Here is a 19,356-nt window from a genome sequence, read left to right as displayed (position 1 = left end):
CTTGAACAAGAGATCAAGCGCTAATTGTGGCGAACTGGCGGCAGTGAAAACCAGCCAGGAACGCGGACAGATTCAGCATCCAGCCAGCCACACAGAAGAATCTCGTCGTCCAAACTGTGTGAAGAATCTGCACATCTCCCGCTCCTCCCTCTCAGAAGTCAGACCTTTTCGCCCCTCCATGCCCGCCCAGGCGCCCATATAGCTCTCGACCCTTTCCACTTGGCCTCTGTTGATTTCTTCTCCTCGTCCCCGCGGACGCGACGCGCGCGAGCGCTAAACCCGCGAGACTGCCCTGTCTCGATCGCCGGCAGCCGAGATGGCGACGGAGGCCGCGCCGGAGTGGCTTGACAAGGGCGACAACGCGTGGCAGCTGGCGGCGGCGACGCTGGTGGGGCTGCAGAGCGTGCCGGGGCTGGTGATCCTCTACGGCAGCATCGTCAAGAAGAAGTGGGCCGTCAACTCAGCGTTCATGGCGCTCTACGCCTTCGCCGCCACCTTCGTCTGCTGGTGCCTCTGGGCCTTCCGCATGTCCTTCGGCGACCGCCTCCTCCCCTTCGTCGGGCGCCCCGACTTCGCCGCGCTCGGCCAGGCCTTCCTCACCCAGCAGGGCTTCGCCGGCGCGTACCCGGCCGCCACCCTCCTCTTCTTCCAGTTCGTCTTCGCCGCCATCACGCTCATCCTCGTCGCCGGCTCGCTCCTCGGCCGCGTCAACTTCCGGGCCTGGATGCTCTTCGTGCCGCTCTGGCTCACGTTCTCTTACACCATTGGGGCGTTCAGCCTCTGGAGCCCCAACGGGTTCCTCTTCAAGGCTGGCGTCATGGACTTCGCCGGCGGATACGTCATCCACCTCTCCTCCGGCATCGCCGGCTTCACTGCCGCCTACTGGGTACGCACCTTACGCACTTGCATGCCATGGGTAATTGGGTATGCACGAGCTGGCAGCTTAATTAATTACAATCATCAATGGGCAGGTCGGTCCGAGGTCGGCGAAGGACAGGGAGGCGTTCCCACCGAACAACATCCTCCTGACGCTCGCCGGCGCGGGGCTGCTGTGGATGGGGTGGACGGGGTTCAACGGCGGCGCGCCGTACGCCGCCAACATCGACGCGTCGGTCGCCGTCGTGAACACGCACTTCTGCACGGCCACCAGCCTCCTGGTCTGGCTCTGCCTCGACTGCCTCGTCTTCGGGCGGCCCTCCGTGATCGGCGCCGTCCAGGGCATGATCACCGGCCTCGTGTGCATCACCCCCGCCGCGGGGCTGGTCCAGGGCTGGGCGGCGATGCTCATGGGCGTCGTCTCCGGGAGCGTGCCGTGGTGTACCATGATGGTGCTGCACAAGCGGAGCCGGTTCCTGAAGCGCGTGGACGACACGCTCGCCGTGCTCCACACGCACGGCGTGGCCGGCAGCCTCGGCGGCGTGCTGACGGGGGTCCTCGCGGAGCCGCGGCTCTGCCGCCTCTTCTTCGGCGACGACCCCCGGTACGTGGGCCTCGCGTACGCGGTCAGGGACGGGCGCCCCGCCGCGGGCCTCCGGCAGGTGGGCGTGCAGCTGGCCGGGATCGCCTTCGTCGCGGCGCTCAACGTGGCCGTGACGAGCGCGGTGTGCCTGGTCGTCGGGCTGCTGGTGCCGCTCCGGCTCGGCGAGGAGCAGCTGGCGGCCGGCGACGACGCGATCCACGGGGAGGACGCGTACGCGGTGTGGGGCGACGGCGAGACGTACGAGCAGTCGGTGCATGGGAACCACGGGTACCCCCTGACGGCCAATCCCGTGGCGTCCAAGGCCGACGACGTGATATGATACGGGTCGTTTCCACGGTTCAAGTGTGTTTGTATAGTGATGGGTAGTACTCGGCTCTTATCTTAAACTTAGGCGTTTTGTCAGTGCTGAAATATCAGAGAGGATTGTGCCAATGCAATAGTGCACACTGTACACAAGCGCGGAAATAGTGCACGTAGGCATGAACCATCCAAGTGGTCAGAGTTCTCAATCTCAAATAGTACACAAGTGCTTGTTGTAGGACGTACAATTACATCGAAACTGTTGTAGTTTGGTTGTCGCATCAGTGATTGAGTTGCAATGCACACAAGATCAGTTTTTATTGATCTTGCTTACTGCGAGAAGCGAGATGGGCTTCCTTCCCCAAACTAGAGTGAAACCGGCTGTTCTGTTAGAATCAGGAATTCAGGATTCAACGCAATAGGTTGTTTTCTTTTTTTTAGAGAAATACACTGAAGTGATTGTGAAATGGTATGATTTCTACGACAGCTATCGAGCTGATGAAAACGTCTCCCCGCCCTATCCTCCATTCACGGGCTGGGCCAGACCAACGCAACGATCTGCGGCCTACGCGCCGTGCAAATCCATCCCGCAATCCTCTCGATCGGCCAGCCGCGGAATGAAGACCAATCCCTTGCCCGAATTCAATCTCCATGGCCGGCTCGCCGAACCAAGAGAGTAATAACGGTTTGGAAGACCAAGCGCACGGTGGCCGATCAGCCCTGCTCGAGAGGCCCGGTCTTTCAGCTGACCGCCATGGAGCGGATCACTCTCGGCTCGTTGCAACCGCCGGCGAAGGATAAGCGCGCGGGGGCCGATCGCGCCGTGCGCCCTCCGCTATAAATCCCGCGCCGGCTCGGCCACCTCCTCCTGTCCGGTCTCCTTCCTTCCCCACCACCAGCTCGCATCCTTCCTGAATCCTGACTGGTCAGTCCAAGAGCCGCTGCGGGTTCAGCTTGTTCCCGTGCTTACGAATCGTCGGGTTCTGCCTCTTCGACGTCGCATTCTAACGTGTTCTGCTGCGTGCAGGGATATGAGGTCGAGTCGGTTCGTTTCTTCCACGATGGCGCGCTCGCCGCCGGCCGCCGCGGTCGCGTGCCTCCTCGTGGCCGCCGTCCTCCTGCCGGCGGCGGCGGCGGAGAAGGCGAAGGCGGAGTACGTCAAGTACAAGGACCCGAAGCAGCCGATCAACGAGCGCGTGGACGACCTCCTCAACCGGATGACGCTGGAGGAGAAGATCGGCCAGATGTCGCAGATCGAGCGGGCCAACGCGACCACCGAGGTCATCGAAAAGTACTTCGTCGGTCAGTCTTCGTCGCCCGCCGCCGTGTGCTGTTGTATGAACTAGCTAGCTAGTGTGCATTTGCGTGGACGTGACATGGCGGGGGTGCGTGCAGGTAGCGTGCTGAGCGGCGGCGGCAGCGTGCCGTCGGAGAAGGCGACGGCGTCCGTCTGGCAGAAGATGGTCGCCGCGATGCAGAAGGCGGCGCTCAAGACACGCCTCGGCATCCCCATCATCTACGGCATCGACGCCGTGCACGGCAACAACAACGTCTACAATGCCACCATCTTCCCCCACAACGTCGGCCTCGGCGCCACCAGGGACCCCAACCTGGTGAAGCGGATCGGGGACGCCACGGCGCACGAGGCCAGGGCCACCGGCATCCCCTACACTTTCGCGCCATGCGTCGCGGTAACCCATGCCTTTATTCTTGCTGTCCATCTTCGTTCTGAACTGAACTGAACTGAAATTTCTGTCGAGAAGTACGTCGATGGAGTGATGATGAACTGAAGGTGGATGTATACATGACATGCGTGTCAATGCCATCATCAGGTGTGCCGTGACCCGCGGTGGGGCCGGTGCTACGAGAGCTACAGCGAGGACACGAGGCTTGTGCAGCTGATGACCTCCAGCATGGTGACCGGGCTGCAGGGCGACGTGCCCTCGAAGCACCCCAAGGGCGTCCCCTTCGTCGGCGGGTCCAAGAAGGTGGCCGGGTGCGCCAAGCACTTCGTCGGCGACGGCGGCACGCAGCGCGGAATCAACGAGAACAACACGGTGCTGAGCTTCCACGACCTGATGCGCATCCACATGCCGCCCTACGACAACGCCGTCATCAAGGGCATCTCCACCGTCATGATCTCCTACTCCAGCTTCAACGGGGTGAAGATGCACGAGAACAAGTTCCTCATCACCGACACGCTCAAGAACAAGATGAACTTCAGGGGCTTCGTCATCACGGACTGGCAGGCCGTGGACCGGATCACCAACCCGCCGCACAAGCACTACTACCACTCCATCGAGGAGACCATTCACGCCGGCATCGACATGGTGATGATCCCCTACGACTACCCCGAGTTCGTCGCCGACGTGGTGAAGCAGGTGAAGGCGGGGCAGATCAGGCTGGACCGCGTCAACGACGCCGTCAGCCGGATCCTCCGGGTCAAGTTCACCATGGGCCTCTTCGAGGACCCGCTCCCGGACCCGCGCCTCGCCAAGGAGCTCGGCTCCAAGGAGCACCGGGCGATCGCGCGCGAGGCCGTCCGCAAGTCCCTCGTCCTGCTCAAGAACAGCAAGAAGGGGCACAAGGAGGGGATGCTGCCGCTGTCCAAGAACGCCAAGAAGGTCCTCGTCGCCGGCAGCCACGCGCACGACCTGGGCAACCAGTGCGGCGGCTGGACCATCAAGTGGCAGGGCGAGAGCGGCAACAACCTCACCGGCGCCGGCACCACGATCCTGGAGGCGATCAAGAAGGCGGTGAGCAAGAACACGACGGTGGACTACGTGGAGCGCCCGGACAAGGACGACCTGGCCAAGGGCGCCGGCGAGTACGACTACGCGGTGGTGGCGGTGGGCGAGCCGCCTTACGCGGAGACGGCCGGCGACAACCAGAACCTGACGATCCCGTCGCCGGGGCCCGAGGTGATCAAGGACGTGTGCGGGCTCGTCAAGTGCGTGGTGCTCGTCGTGTCGGGCAGGCCGCTGGTGGTGCAGCCGTACGTGGAGTACATGGACGCGCTGGTCGCCGCGTGGCTGCCGGGGACGGAGGGGCAGGGCGTCGCCGACGTGCTGTTCGGGGACTACGGGTTCACGGGGAAGCTGCCGCGGACGTGGTTCAAGTCGGTGGACCAGCTGCCGATGAACTACGGCGACAAGCGCTACGACCCGCTGTTCCCCTTCGGCTTCGGGATCACCACCAAGGCCGCGGGCCACGATTAGATTTTCTTCTTCTTCTTTTTTTACTTCTGGTTACTTCGGAGCTAGTTAGTGGGAACGGAAAATAATTACTAAGCGAGATGTGTAAGTTAGGAAAGATTGGGAGGGAAAAAAATAAGAAGTTGGTTTGGAGCTTACAGTGATCAGAAATGTGACACTCCCGTCTGTTTTCTGTTAGCTTTGCAATTCAAGGTCACGTTCATGGCCCAATGTACACAACACTATTGGATCACACATTGCACGTTTTTCCATCGCTGATGGCGACCATCAACCACGTGTAACAGAAAATTATAAAAAGGCCCTGTTGTGACCCTGTACCGTCCTCCTCCTCTGCATCCGCTAAAGCTTCGCGACACGGCACGCCGCCCCGTGCAGCTCGGCATGCTCCTTCCGCTCCCAGCGGCTAGCCTCGCCGGCGCAGGGCTCGGTAGTCGACGGCGAGCTTTCGGCGGATCGGCCGGTTCGTCCGTGGACGGAGGCGCGAGCACGCCGCGGTCGGATCGCTGCGTGATCTTCAGACGCCTGCTGGCCTGCTGGGCCACGCATGGGGCCGTTGCCTTGCCTGGCTGCCTGGTTGGCCTGTCCCACTCCAACCACCAAACGACGGGAGAGGCCCACTCTTTTGGCGGGCCACGCCGCGCCTGATGCTAGCTAGGCAGGCTTTCCGGCCTTTGCAGCCTGGAATGTTCTCTTGGTCGGTCCCCCCGACGGACTCGCGCCCGGCGGCGGGCCGCATCTAGCTAGCACACATCGCCGGAGCATCTCTCACTGCCGCGCCGGGCGTGGTGTAATCCACGCGTGCACGGCTGGCTGCTAAGTGCTAACGCTGATGGAGCACATCTGTGGTATGAGTACACGACAACCCAGTGACTGCCAAAGCCCCTTGTGGTGATCATCGCGGAGAGCAATGATGGGGCATCGAAGCCCGATGGCCGCTTTAGACAAAGCCTGCTCTTCGTTATCTCTCCGATCCATCGATCTATTGGACGGACCCAGCTGCAAGTAGTAAAAATAAGAAAACTGCTGCAGGGCCGACCTGCCACACCACTTCAGCGTGCACTCTTGGCTCATGCGCTGCGTCTCCGCACGGCACGCTTGCCGAGTCGTAGCGGTAACTGGCTGATCTTCCCCGAGCCAAGTGGAAGGAATCAGTAGATCGGCGTACAGCAACAAGTAATCCTCTCTGAATTGTTTTTTTCACGAACACGCGGCAGGGCTACATATTTTTATATTAAGAAGAATAAAATAACAAAAGCGGTTAGAAAACCAACCCACACAAACAAGCTCGCACACGCTTAAGGCAGTAATCTCCTCTAATTAGGTTTACCTTCGTAGCTTAACCCCTCCTCTGCCTGATCAGCCCATAATGGCGCCGCCGCGCACGGCAGGTTTGCGCCGGCCGTCCCGGTACGTCGTCGTACGCCGCGTTGGGTACGCCCGTGGACCCTCGAGATCACACGATCCGGCCAGCGACGACCAACCAAAACACTCGCGACTCAACTCCTCCCGTCAAGACCACACGCGCGACGCCGGGTGCCGAGAGCCCCGGCCCCCGAGAGCTGGGTGGTACGCGCGGGTCAGAGGATCCAGCGTTGCAGCGGGGGCCTTCTGGTGCCGTGTGGCCGGGCTGTTTACTGTGCCACTGACTGCTCGGTGCGGCCGTAGCTGGACGGGGGCCCGGCCCTGCATGCGCGGCTGGCAGTTTACTTCACCTGACAGGTGCGCTGCTACTGTCACTACTGCTCGTGAAGTGCCAGTATATACTCCCTCGTTCCGTTTCATCAACCCGCTCGTCGTTTCCACCGCATTTTTGTTCCCGTTCCGTCCCATGTGGGGGTGGCTGTCTTGCTGCGACGTACCACGCCTCGCACGAGTTTTTAACTGCTGAGAGCCAGAGCCTGAGAAAAGGTGGCTTCTTGCCTAACGATCCCAGCACGCACGGGTTTCTTTACTGGCGAGCGCCTGCGAAAGGTGGCCACTTGCCTGCGCCCCAGCGTGGCAACAGCACCTAAACTTCGCGACCTGTTTCTGTTTGCCGTGATCATCGCAGACGCGACGAGGGGCTCGTCGCTCTCGTGCAGCTACTGTTCTCGGTCTGTCAGAGCGGGACTCGTGATCTGGATCTCCGTCGCTCGCCCCATCCCATGCAGTGCAGCAGCGTTAACGCGATCTGGATCTATCACGATCTGGAGCAACTTTTTGACGTGCAGGTGTGTAAGGGGAACGGATGCAGATAAGGTGTCCCTCGAGTAAGGGAGGGACAGTGGACACGTGCTGTGGCGCGTCGCTATTATTGTGGTCCCAGCTTGCGTCTGCCGCCTCCAGCTAGTAGCCGATAGCCTGCTGGTCTATGGGAGCATTGCATTTCCCTTTTGCGGCGGCTGCAGCCTCTGAAAGGTGTCCCTCATCCGCCGCCGTGATTCCTTTTCCGGAGGTCAGATCGTCGTCGTCAGGGAAAGATCGCATCCTTTGACAGTTTCGCGGTCGCCTGACTGGGGATTAAGTCGCCGGCGAGCTTGCGTTCGTGCACGCCGGCTGTCGGGACAACGATCGGGGGAGAAGATCGCTTGCGTTTCGTCGTCAGCCGCGGCGACAATCCCCAAATTTCCCGCGGGGGCGACGTGGTTTCGTGCCATCGACAGGAGCCCCGAGCGTTGCGCGCCCAGTGCAGGAAGGAGAGGGTCAAGAGAAGATCGCGCAGCTTTTCAAAATAAAAAGAAGAGTATCGCGTAGCAGGAGCAATGATGGAGCCTCATCCGTTTTGATGTTGAAAAAAGATGCCGTCAATCGGGCTGTATTTCGTTCTAGAAATTCCGCATTGAGCAGAAGTAAATTGCTGCTAATAAGAGCAGGTACAATAAGATCTAGTCAGCTTGCTATAAGACTTATTTTATTATATTTATGCTGAGGTGGAGGAGAGAAGAGAGAAGAGAGAGAAGGAGCTGACTGTAGGATAGTAGCCAGCTCATAACTGGCTATAGCACAAATTTCCAAACTGAGGTGAGAGAATGAGAGTACGCAGGTGGGTGTAATATTAATTACGCAACACTCTTTTAGCCAACATAATAGTCAATCTATTATATTTATTGACTACAATATTAACTTTAGATGACATAGCAATCTTGTAGTCGGCAGCGGGCTAAACTATTTTTATTACTCTAATCGACCGTTGGTTGGCGTAAGCCGACACCGGCAGCGTGCCAACGTCTCTATTGGTGGAGTACTAACCACTAATTAATCCGCGCACCGTACCGTATTAACCAGACCGCTAATCTCGTTGGCGTACGAGTAGAAGATTTTTTTTTAAGGCAGCTGGAGTAGTTTACGGGGTAGCTTCGCGCGAGGAAGACGTATGCCGGGGAAAGAAAACAAAAGGGAGGGTGTCGCGAGTCCCGAGCCCAGATCACACACGTCCACCCGGTGACAAGAAAAAAAGGGGGGAAAAACGGACATGTAAAAAAGAGAAACCATCGTGTTTACCCAAAATTCCATTTACACGTGGGGCCAGTGCTCGACAATTGACTTCTGGGTCCATTGCCCAGTGACGCGTACGGTAGATCTTCACGTGATTGCGCGGCCCGACCGTCCTTGGTCTCAGTAGATTCTCTGGTGGCGGGTGAAAAAGAAAAAGCTGCTGAGTAAAGGCGGGGTGGACGGGCGCAATAAAGCCTCGTCACTCGTCGCCAGCCTCCCCCGCCCCGCCGAGCCGCCACTGCCAGAGTGCCAGCTTCTCCCGTGCGCTAGCTGTGCTGCGCTGCCGCAGCGCGGCTCGCTCGCCGCTCCGCCGGCCGGTAATCGGTGAGCCCTCCTCCGATTCGCCCAGTTGCATTCCTTGTTTTTTCGCTCACCTCACCTCTTCTTCCTCCTCCCGCTCCCCCTCCGTCCCGTCACTACTCACTACTGCACTGCGCCGCACACGCGTCAGTTGAGACGGGAAGGAGGCGGCTTTCTGGGGCCTTCCGGGCTCGCCAGCCGCCGCCACCGACCCCAATGAGGAAGGCCCCAAAGGCTAAAGAAATCTTTTTGCCGGCGGATGTGGATTTGCGAACCACCCGCCCTGTCTGGTTTGCGTCTTGGGCTCCAGTCTAGTGTGATGATGGGATTGGGAGGGAGCAGTAGCGTAGCCCCCATCCATGGTGTCGTACTACAAGGCACGCCATGGCTTCGACGTTTGGGGAGAGGCAGTGGAGAGTGACCTGCTCGCCACCTCGTGCCCTGAATTTCTGATGCGAGCCTCGCTCGCATAGGCAACCGCCGAGGCGCGGATGGATGCGCGCTGCACGCGTGGGGATTCATTCTGAATTTCTGAATTCTGATACGAGTAATCGGGCTTGCGTGCCGCTGCCTAAGTGCTAATGGCCAGCTTGCTGAAAAATATCTCTTTATCTTTTTAAAATAAAAAAATCCTCAGATGCCTGCACTGCACCATTATTTAGTGGTTAGTAGGCCTAGTCTTCCAAGTCCAAGATTCTCTTAATTTAATCTTTTTCCCCCGAGAACATCCTATTTAATCTAGAACTTAGTGGTTAGCTCGTCCCATTCTGCCATTCCACGGTTTGAACCTGGCGATGCAGAGCAAGAAGAGTAGAAGGCTTGGCGTGCTGAGACCACCTCTTCTGGTCCGGCGTCCCTGTCGTAGAGATGAAACAACTCGACGCGGCCCGGCCAGTGAAGTCCAGAGTGCAGACAGAGCACATTCTATTTAGGGTCTCGTAGACGAGCTGTCCTTTTTTTTTTCAAAGGGCTGCGCGCCGCATGCACACCAGAATACTGTACTTGGTAAATATCCAAGCTTTGTGGGCAGAGTGGTCAGTGGGAGACGGAGTGGATGATCGCAACTTGGATTAATGAATAGTGATGGCCAGGCCGATTAATCATGGCCGCTGATCTTATCCACAGCGACATTCCAACTGACTGATGCCGCTCATGGTGCTGCGAACGCGAGCTGAGTGGTGGAGGTGGAGCTGGAGGGATCGTTATGCTCAGCGGTCGCTAGCGACAGCTCCTCACGTCCACCCCCCTACTAATCAAGGGCATGACTTCTTTCGATTTCTTTTGATTCTGTTGCCTCGCCTTCCTCATGTCGGTGTGCCGCGCGTGGGCCACTGGCCGGCTCATTCACTGGTGCTTATAAGAGGAATCGGGGTTTCCGTTTCTTTGAGGACATTCTCACCTTTCCCAGGCAGCAACCGTAGGCTGTGGAGGAAGAAAGAACCTCTGTGCGGTGCTTTCTTAGGAAATATTCCTGCCTTTTGTGTTTGCGGTCGTGCTCATGCGGGGTGCTAGTTCCTCACTTTGAGTATATTGTGAGGTATTGATTGTGCTAGCTTCTGAAAAAGTCTTATGCCCATGATGTGGCAGTGCCCATAATATTCTGTTTATACTGCATGCTTGGCTTCATCACCCCTTTCTTTTATGCCGGCTCAGTTCAATCAATCAAGGTTAGGTAGCTTTGGGTTTGTTTTCCCTATAAACTTGCTGGGTTTCGGCAACTTTACGCGGTTATGGACAAAGAAAGGGAGAAAACCCACCTCGTTTTAAGCTATCTGCTCCCTTTGTGCCTATTTTCTTGTTTATGATGGTTACAGCAGCATCTTGAACTGGTCTAATATTAGTTTTTTTTTCAAACAAGAGACTTCTACTATAGTAGCACATATTTGTTGGATAAGTTCCATGGAATGTTGACTCATCTGTTTGGCATCCTTTCCCCAGGTCTATATATAGGTGGTTCGTGGTGATCAGAACCACACAGGCAAGATGGCGAGCTTGCACAAGATCACACTTGTTCTCATGTTCTGCCTGGTAGCCCTGGGAAGAGCAGAGTACCTCAAGTACAAGGATCCGAAGCAGCCTGTTGCTGTTCGCGTCAAGGATCTACTTAGCCGGATGACTCTTGCTGAAAAGATTGGCCAGATGACCCAAATTGAGATGAAAAATGCCACAGCCGATGCATTGGCTAAATACTTCATAGGTACGCCAGCCAGATTATTCTGACCTAAGAAAATGCAAAACGTGACAGGCCGGTGAGTATGCCTTTGACAATGCTGTGCTGTTTTGCAGGCAGTGTACTGAGTGGTGGAGGCAGTGTGCCTGCTCCTGAAGCATCTGCTCAGGCTTGGGCCTCCATGGTGACTGAGATGCAAAAGGGTGCTCTTTCCACCCGCCTTGGCATTCCAATGATCTATGGTATTGATGCCGTGCATGGTCACAACAACGCCTACAAAGCTACTATATTCCCCCACAACGTTGGGCTTGGAGCTACTAGGTACTGGCTGCATCTACTTGTCATATGCCTCCAATATGCTAGATTGATAAACTGAGAAGTATTTGTCTGGTATGTATTAGTATGTTGATGTGTGCCGTCTTGTTCCAGGGACCCTGATCTTGTCAAGAGAATAGGAGAAGCAACAGCTCTTGAAGTCAGAGCTACCGGAATTCCCTATGTCTTTGCTCCCTGTATTGCGGTAATAGGCAATTCTTCCTGTTGAGTTTGTCGATGACCGGATGTTTCATTTCGGTTGTAAATGTGCCCTTTTTTTATTATGCCTGGGAGCTCATTTCTATGGCTTACTTGATATATTTCCAGGTTTGTAGAGATCCAAGGTGGGGACGCTGCTACGAGAGCTACAGTGAGGACCCAAAGGTTGTCCAGTCAATGACCTCACTCATCTCTGGTTTGCAAGGCGAAGTTCCGGCGAATGACGTAGGAAGACCATATGTTGCTGGAAGGTAATATACGCCAAAGAGACAATAGTTGGATTATCTTCCTTCGGTCCTACTTGAGCCTCCTGTTTAAAAGTGGGAAGTAGCGTTAGATTACAAGGCTGAACTAAATCTGTTTTTACTGTCATACTCTGCAGTAAGAATGTTGCTGCTTGTGCAAAGCACTATGTTGGTGATGGTGGCACTTATCTGGGAATCAACGAGAACAACACAATCATCGACACACATGGACTGCTGAGCATCCATATGCCTCCTTACTATAATTCTATTATCCGAGGAGTCTCCACTGTCATGGTCTCGTACTCAAGCTGGAACGGAAAGAAAATGCACGCAAACCATTTCCTAGTCACTGATTTTCTCAAGAACAAGCTCAAGTTTAGGGTCAGTTGCTCATTACAAAGGCTGATGATTTTTATGTTTATATATTTTCTTCAGCTACGTAATCAGATTGCAACTTTTCTGGAAACAGGGTTTTGTGATTTCCGACTGGGAAGGCATTGACCGCATCACTAGTCCTCCTCACGCTAACTATTCTTACTCCATTGAGGCCGGAGTTGGTGCTGGTATTGACATGGTGAGAATAAGATAACTGAATCATGTAGTTTTATTTTTTTTAGGAATAGCAAAGCACAAGCCTTAAGATTAGTCCATTCGACCTTTCTTTTCTTTGATTTAGAAAGGATATATAGGTAGAACTTATAAATCATTATTTGGGAATGACTACTTGCTTGTCCCCTGCTGACCATGCCCTGAACGATTACATGCAGATCATGGTTCCATATACATACACAGAATTCATTGACGATCTCACAACACAAGTTCAGAACAAGGTCATCCCTATGAGCAGAATCGACGACGCTGTTTACAGAATTCTCCGAGTCAAGTTCAGCATGGGTCTATTTGAGAACCCTTACCCTGATCCCAGCCTTGCCGGCGAACTCGGGAAGCAAGTGAGTTCTGAAAACCTGATGCTCTTGCTCTGAAATTGGCACATTTCATCATACATGCAGTGTGGTTACTGATGGATTCCCTTCCATCTTGATAGGAACACCGGGACTTGGCACGTGAAGCCGTCAGGAAATCCCTGGTGCTTCTGAAAAACGGAAAGTCCTCGTACACTCCGCCGCCGCTGCCCCTCCCGAAGAAGGCCGGTAAGATCCTGGTCGCCGGTAGCCACGCCGACAACTTGGGCAACCAGTGCGGAGGATGGACAATCAGCTGGCAAGGACAGCCCGGCAACAACATCACCGCTGGTGAGCGTCGCCTCCTTTTCCGTTCTGCTCGCAGCTACTGTACTGTGCAGTTCAGACTTTCAGACAAGGATTCATGAACAACGACTTGCAATGGCACAGGCACGACGATCCTGGAAGGAATCAAGGCTACCATCGATCCCAGCACGCAGGTGGTGTACTCCGAGAGCCCGGACAGCACCGTGCTCGCCGACAAGTACGACTACGCGGTGGTGGTGGTCGGGGAGCCGCCGTACGCGGAGACGTCCGGCGACAACCTGAACCTGACGATCCCGGTGCCGGGGCCGAGCGTGATCCAGTCGGTGTGCAAGGCCACCAAGTGCGTGGTGGTCCTCATCTCCGGCCGGCCGCTGGTGGTGGAGCCGTACCTGGGCGACATGGACGCGTTCGTGGCGGCGTGGCTGCCGGGCTCCGAGGGCCAGGGCGTCGCCGACGTGCTGTTCGGGGACTACGGGTTCACGGGGAAGCTGTCGCGGACGTGGTTCAAGTCGGTGGACCAGCTGCCGATGAGCGTGGGCGACGCGCACTACGACCCGCTCTTCCCGTTCGGCTTCGGGCTCACCACCGAGGGCACGAAATGAGTGATGGGCTCCGTGACCCGTGAGTGATTTGTGGGCCGTGAGGGTTTCGCATTGGTTGGGGGGGGGGGGGGGGGGGGGAATTTGGGTTCGCCACACACATTCTTCTTGAGGCGGTTGTTGTTAGCGTGAGTTGTTTGGCAATGATGAACAATAAGATCAGGCGCGTTGCATTCGCTCGCTCTAACGTGCTTCGGCTCACCGTGCGAACGCAAGTTTGGGTTCCCTTGTGCTGAGCTTCTCTCCATTCTCTCGACGTCTTCGCGGTTCTCTGCGTGCGAAATCAAAAATTGACATGTCGTGTAGCGGCTGGCGCAGAGCGTTGCGCGACGACCTTGCAGCAGCTTCAGCTCCGGCGTCCCCTTCAGAAACGGAACAGCTCGTCATCGGTGCGCGATGGCCGGCGGCAGGCTGGGCCGGTGGAAATCTCTTAACAACGGAGATCAGCCAAACGCCCACGCGGACATGTAAATTTGTTCCAATTCTGTAAATTAAAAATCAGTATCAACAAATCATAGGTCAATTACTGTTTCAGGAGAGCTATGCTGGTTTTACTTGGACCGAAATAAAAATCTTTGGCTATCTAAGCTACATTATCGTTGTTCGACCTATGATGATATCTAGCTCTAGTTAAGTAAAGAATTGGAAAAAGTGCCATTAAAGAGAATGCAAACTTGATGCCAGCAACAGGACTTCCTGGATGCCAGTGCCCTGGGCTGAATGTGTTTTTCATGTCTGTGCCCCAGCTACTTCTGCTTCTTGCAGATGAGCAATGTCAGATCGAAAGAAAAAGCAGAATTTCGACACCAAAACACATCAAATTCTTATGTCCTGTTAATACTGAACCTAAGAGTTAGTCAGCTAGTAATAGATAACCTAAGAGATGGGACGTGGTAAAAATGACGTCTTTTAAGTTTTTTGGGCCTGTGAAGGACCGTAAAAAGACTCATCGATTTCTGATCACAAATTAGATAACCATTGGTCCAATTACATTAGAACACTTTTTTCTGGTAACAGACCACTGGTGAACCTAACTGAAACAAAGCCTGGGATGTAGAAACAAACTAGCACGATCAAGCTTCAGCAAAGCAGCAATCTTGCGGGATTGCCCCATGGAGCTTCTGTTGAGAAGATCTTTGCAGATCCTTTCGTAGGTGTTACTCCATTACCTTGAGAATCTTCAGAAGACCCTCTTCTTCATTTCCTCAAAAATTTTCAAACTCCGTCCGACAATTTGAAGCTTCAGTGCAGGTATGTTGACTCCATGACGCCAAACGCTGCAGCTGTGACTCGCAGTTACTGAACTCAGAGAAAACTTTATCAAAAAAACTCAGAGAAAACACTCTCAGTTTGTAGTCACCTACTGCATAACGCCAAGGAGTCGACCCGCAGGCAGGAGCAATCGTAGAGCGCGGAGTAGTCAGGGATCCAAGCTGCCGGATGATGCATACGCCGGTGACGACGCTCGTCTCCGGCACTACGCGGTGGCGGCCTTGGCGGCGTCCGTCCAGTGTAGGCTCCCGTCTCTGGTGCCTGCCGCCGAATCCGGGGAAGCTGTGAAGACCTTGAGGATACGAGGAGCTAAAGGTCTTCTCCATCTGGAGCAAGGGGAGGCTGGAGGCCTCGCTGGTTCGCCATCAGCGCCGGCCGCCGGCGGCGGGAGGAAGGGGGAAAGGTTTTTCGAGTTACACCTACATGTTTACATAAAGGCCCCTAAAATAGATCACGATTAATAATAGAGATCCAAATATTTACAATAAACCCCTTATTTGGATCGCGATTATATAAAACCCTCTATTTTGAATAATATTTATCAAATTAGCCCCTCTCAGCCCCACTGTAGGCGGGGTGGGGCGGCCGCCCCAGCTACCGGCGTACTCGCCCCTGACCCCACGACTTCTTCCTCGGCGACCCCTGCCCTCGCCGCCCCCTCCGTTCTTCATCTGCCCGATGCTGCTGCTGCTCCGCCCTGCGAGATGAACTGACGAAGACGTCTCGAGCACGAAGACGGGAGACGCACATCTTGCCTTGATGTGGCCAAACGCCCCGGCCATCAGCAGGCCAAAGCCCAAAAGTGAAAGGCTCACCTCTCACATACCTGATTGTCTGCTTGCCTGCTCCAATCGATTCTCAATTCCAGAGCGTTGCTGTCGTCGCCACTCGCCGATTCAACCCTGGCCCAGTGGTGTTTCGAATTGTTTTCTGTTGCTCCGCGCCAATTCTGTCAGAAGCAGCAGCACTCTGGCCCTCCGCGATGCCGAGGAATTGGTAGAGATTAAGAACCCCCTCGACTGAGCTTGGGTGCGCGCCATGATCGGCAGCGGTGTTCAGCTTGTTTGCCGGCTGCCACCAGCCGCACGACCCAAAGGAAGAGGCTTGGTCGGAGACGGACACAAGGTACGGCCGGCCGGAACACGGCGACCCACTCCGGCAAGACACGGCATGAAGCAGGAGTAGGCACTGGGGGAGCGGCCGCAAAGCCAGGAAGGACCGCCATGGGACGGCCGGAGCGCGGCGGTGCTCGGACGAGCCGCGGCGTTCCATGCGACGGGAGGCGAAATACCGTCCACCCCCTGGGACCTACGGATCCGTCCGATCCGACTTATGCGGTCCAGATTCAACGCAGCTCAGCAGGCGTCCTCCTCGTCAAGCTCCGACGCCAGAGGCCGTGCGCGCGGGTCAGCCGGCGCGGGGGGAGCGGATCGCCTGCTCCCTTGGTGGGCGAAGATCGACGGCGGCGGCGGCGGCGACCCGACGCGTGCTAGTTTGTAGAGTTTTGCAGCCGCTAGGGCTCGGCCAGGCCTGGTTCTGTCACCACCGCCCCCGGGAGCGACCTCTGAAATAATGCTGCAGCTAGCTCCGCCGGGAAGCCGAGACGATCAGCGGGCTGCTGAGCCAGCTCCACGCCGCGCAGGCGGAACGGATCATGCGGCGACCGGAGACGATAAGGCACGGATCATGCAGCTCCACGCCGCGCGGTCGCCTCCAGTTGCCGCGCGAGTCGAGAGGTGCTGGCCTGCTGGGCCACAGGGCGCTGGGTCGCGAGGAGCGAACAGCCTCTGGGCTGCTTGACGCGCGGGCCGGCGTGGTTTTAGGTTTTGGAGACTCGACATCTTGTTCCTATCCTACTATTGGCAATTTGCAACTGCGTGCTAAGGTTACTGCAGCAAGAGAAGGCGTCGTGTTGTCCAAGCAAGGTGAGCGAGGCGCCGGATGGTAATTTTCCAAGGAGTTGCAAGCTCTCGTGTCCAGGGGCAGAGCTACCCTGTAGGCAGGGTGGGGCGGCCGCCCCAGCTACCGGCGTACTCACCCCGAGTATCCCTCCTATTTTCTCGGCCACTCTGTCCCTTACCGTCCCATCAAACGCCATGGATGGCTCAGACGTGAGCTGGAGAGGAGTTGAAACGAGGAAGAAGGAAGAGGAACTCGCAGCTGCGCACGTTCAGCCCAGCGGTAAACAACGTCCCAAAAGCCCGACGCCCAAAATTCCTTTGAATTAATCCCAATTCCCAACCGGCCTTCAGAGCCCACGGACTGACTGCCCAAGTCATATCTCCAGCCTCCTGGCTCTCACGATTCACGACCTCACGCCCTTGTAGCAAGCAGGCCAGCAGGCAGCAGCCCTAGCGCCGCCGCCGGTGGCTGAAGCAGCCTGCCGACGCGACCGCAATGGGGCACGCCACACGCGAGCAGCGAGCGTGCGCAGGGGCCGATTGGCCAGCTCGGGCGCTCGGCGGCTTCAGCTGGCCGCGCGGCACGGCGGCCGCGTGGGAGACAGACGGCGCAGCCGTGCAAGCTGCGCAGCTAGCTCATGGAGGGAGAGGGAGACCGGAGACGAGGACCAGCAAGGGCTAGCTGGGCCTGGGCATGGCCGCGCCCACGCTGGCCCATACATGGCTCTACGATATTGATCACTTTATTTTTCTTCAAATTTGACATGACATCTTAAAACTTCGCTTGAAACTTGTGCGATTGCAATGTGTGGATGTGCTAATGCGGTGTGAGTTGGTATGTTTTTAATTTTGATTTAGTCCGTCGCTAAAAGTCGCCCCACCTATATTTTTTTCCTGATCGTGTGTCACAGCTTAAACAATGTTTTCCGCATAGGCCAAGTAAGGTGTCGTAGGTCAAGAACCTGACCTCCTCTTCTTCTTCACATTGCTTTCAAGGTCAAAACTAAAGGCTAGCCCTGGTCCCAGATTATGGTTTAACCTCACCTTCCGTAGCTTTCGGACAGCCAAATCCCATCCTTTTGAGTACGCAAACACGCTGATCACTTCGGCTCCAAAATTTGTCTGCCTCCTGCTCGAAAGACACGATACACGACCGGCTCCCACTTAGCCGCGATGCGAGTCATTTGCGTGCCGTGAACTACGTGTCCTCTGTTGTTTGTTCTGTAAAGAAAAACAAAACAAAACACGTATCGATCGATCAGGAATTCAGGATTACGCCACGCGAGCTGGTGGATTAGCCATCCGCGTAGACAGACACCACGCGCGATCGCCCGCAGCTCTATCCGCTCATCTCGCAGCTCCGTCCACCCCAGCAAATTATAAAGGACTTGGATCGGATACGGCCAGCCGGCCGCGCGTGTATATATATATACAGAGAGAGAGATAATGCACATCTGCTCCGTCGTCATCTGATTACCCATCTTCATCGCCTTCTTATTCAAATACACGCTTTGGGATTAAGAATGCAAGTAGGTACAATAATATTTTTTGTCAGCTAATTAATTATGATGGCATGCCACTCTAGTTCATTTCTTCTCCTAAATTATTTACGTAGAATGCTATTCTAGTTTATTTTATTATCGATCAAATGATCTAAAATATATATAACTTGCATCCCTAATTGTGATCAGGTGGCGGAAAGACGTGGCCGGTGCACGTGAGATGTGGTGGTGTCCTGTCTGGCTCTGGACCTAGCCAGCCCTTGTTACCGTGCTTGTCTGAACTTCATTCGGAATGACGTTCGAAGCTAGCTAGGCACGACACTCACTCAGTCACTCCGCCTTGCAGAGGCGAAGTTGTGCAGGTGTGTGCGCTACTCGTCGTCGGATGCTGGAGGGCTATACTAGACCGAACTCGGCGTACAGGTTCAGAGCTCGACCGGCAAGCGCAAGCAGCGAGCTCACGCGGGCGAGGGGGCGCGCATGCGCCGCCCGCCCGGCCGGCTCTCCGTGGCAGCACTGGGAGCTGGCGGAATGACGCGGCGGCGGTGGTGTCACGTGCGGTGCGGAGCCCGACGGGCAGGCGGGGACGGGTGGCGCACCTTTCAGAAAGCGCAGTGCTCGTGTCGTCGCGTGGCGTGGCGCCTGAACGTCCCGGCGCGCGCGCTTGTGAATCGCCAGCATTTTACTTGGAACTTGGAAGTGTTGTACGTAGCATGCAGGCTTTGGCGTACAGGGGGTACTCCGGCACCGTAATAAGATATGATTGGCCACAGGGTCGGTGGCGAGCGTGGTGAAAATCGGAGTCTGAACTCTGAGCCCAGTGAAATATATCGCAGTCTGAACTGAACTACTCAGCAGAGGCGCTTGTTTACCAGGTTGCAGCAGACACAGGCGTTCAGACGTCGCCGTCGCCAGTCGTCGAGTCGAGGGGCGTCTTGTTCTTGTACGATTGATGCGTGCGGGTGGGCGCGCGTCACACCCCACTGTGGTTTGTGGACGGCGCTGGGCTATCGTATAATCGTATCTGCGCACGGCGACATGGGTCTCCCGGTCCTACGTTGCGCTGCGCAGCACAGCGGCACATCGCAGCACCAAGCTGTCCTCTCCTTGCCGATCACTAGTCTCTGCCCACTCT

At 56.1% G+C, this 19,356-nt stretch overlaps 3 protein-coding genes and 1 long non-coding RNA gene across 6 annotated transcripts; 3 read left to right on the top strand and 1 right to left on the bottom strand.

Annotated features, from left to right (window-relative positions):
• Positions 1-316: 316 nt before the first annotated feature.
• LOC112877232 (putative ammonium transporter 4 member 1) lies at positions 317-1,881 on the top strand. The gene is made up of 2 exons (XM_025941467.1): positions 317-886; positions 972-1,881. Exons 1-2 carry the CDS (start codon positions 317-319, stop codon positions 1,797-1,799), a joined length of 1,398 nt encoding a protein of 465 aa, XP_025797252.1. The 3' UTR covers positions 1,800-1,881.
• Positions 1,882-2,841: 960 nt separating this feature from the next.
• On the top strand, positions 2,842-5,223 carry LOC112876527 (beta-glucosidase BoGH3B-like). Its single transcript, XM_025940654.1, has 3 exons — positions 2,842-3,082; positions 3,176-3,471; positions 3,613-5,223. The coding sequence occupies exons 1-3, from the start codon at positions 2,842-2,844 to the stop codon at positions 4,996-4,998; spliced, it is 1,923 nt and encodes a 640-aa protein (XP_025796439.1). The 3' UTR covers positions 4,999-5,223.
• Positions 5,224-8,657: 3,434 nt separating this feature from the next.
• On the top strand, positions 8,658-13,761 carry LOC112875325 (beta-glucosidase BoGH3B-like). 3 transcript variants are annotated; one of them, XM_025939130.1, is made up of 10 exons: positions 8,658-8,793; positions 10,708-10,966; positions 11,056-11,260; positions 11,369-11,459; positions 11,582-11,724; positions 11,856-12,099; positions 12,188-12,292; positions 12,486-12,668; positions 12,764-12,971; positions 13,071-13,549. In XM_025939130.1, exons 2-10 carry the CDS (start codon positions 10,753-10,755, stop codon positions 13,547-13,549), a joined length of 1,872 nt encoding a protein of 623 aa, XP_025794915.1. In that variant the 5' UTR covers positions 8,658-8,793; positions 10,708-10,752. The 3 variants fall into 3 exon arrangements, with proteins under 3 accessions (XP_025794915.1, XP_025794916.1, XP_025794917.1); XM_025939131.1 differs by lacking the exon at positions 8,658-8,793 and adding an exon at positions 10,156-10,306; XM_025939132.1 differs by lacking the exon at positions 8,658-8,793 and having other exon boundaries at positions 10,753-10,966; positions 13,071-13,761.
• A 738-nt stretch (positions 13,762-14,499) lies between these two features.
• Positions 14,500-16,553, bottom strand: LOC112875326. Its single transcript, XR_003225178.1, has 2 exons — positions 14,933-16,553; positions 14,500-14,845 (listed from the first exon to the last, which is right to left on the bottom strand). It is a non-coding gene; the product is annotated as an uncharacterized LOC112875326 (long non-coding RNA).
• Positions 16,554-19,356: the final 2,803 nt, after the last annotated feature.

The sequence above is a fragment of the Panicum hallii genome, chromosome 9 (genome assembly GCF_002211085.1).
Source record: "Panicum hallii strain FIL2 chromosome 9, PHallii_v3.1, whole genome shotgun sequence".
NCBI classification, from domain to species: Eukaryota; Viridiplantae; Streptophyta; class Magnoliopsida; order Poales; family Poaceae; genus Panicum; species Panicum hallii.
Note: the sequence above shows the minus strand (reverse complement) of the source record. Positions and strands in the feature narration are given on the sequence as shown.

What these genes read in the sequence shown, in the direction of transcription:
- LOC112875325 (XM_025939132.1), top strand. Translation starts at nt 10,753, where the DNA reads ATGGCGAGCTTGCACAAGATCACACTTGTTCTCATGTTCTGCCTGGTA. An exon ending in ATTGGCTAAATACTTCATAG is followed by an intron (nt 10,967 to 11,055) that starts GTACGCCAGCCA and finishes GCTGTTTTGCAG; the next exon opens with GCAGTGTACTGAGTGGTGGA. An exon ending in TTGGTGCTGGTATTGACATG is followed by an intron (nt 12,293 to 12,485) that starts GTGAGAATAAGA and finishes GATTACATGCAG; the next exon opens with ATCATGGTTCCATATACATA.
- LOC112877232 (XM_025941467.1), top strand. Translation starts at nt 317, where the DNA reads ATGGCGACGGAGGCCGCGCCGGAGTGGCTTGACAAGGGCGACAACGCG. An exon ending in GCTTCACTGCCGCCTACTGG is followed by an intron (nt 887 to 971) that starts GTACGCACCTTA and finishes ATCAATGGGCAG; the next exon opens with GTCGGTCCGAGGTCGGCGAA.
- LOC112876527 (XM_025940654.1), top strand. Translation starts at nt 2,842, where the DNA reads ATGGCGCGCTCGCCGCCGGCCGCCGCGGTCGCGTGCCTCCTCGTGGCC. An exon ending in CATCGAAAAGTACTTCGTCG is followed by an intron (nt 3,083 to 3,175) that starts GTCAGTCTTCGT and finishes GGGTGCGTGCAG; the next exon opens with GTAGCGTGCTGAGCGGCGGC. An exon ending in CTTTCGCGCCATGCGTCGCG is followed by an intron (nt 3,472 to 3,612) that starts GTAACCCATGCC and finishes TGCCATCATCAG; the next exon opens with GTGTGCCGTGACCCGCGGTG.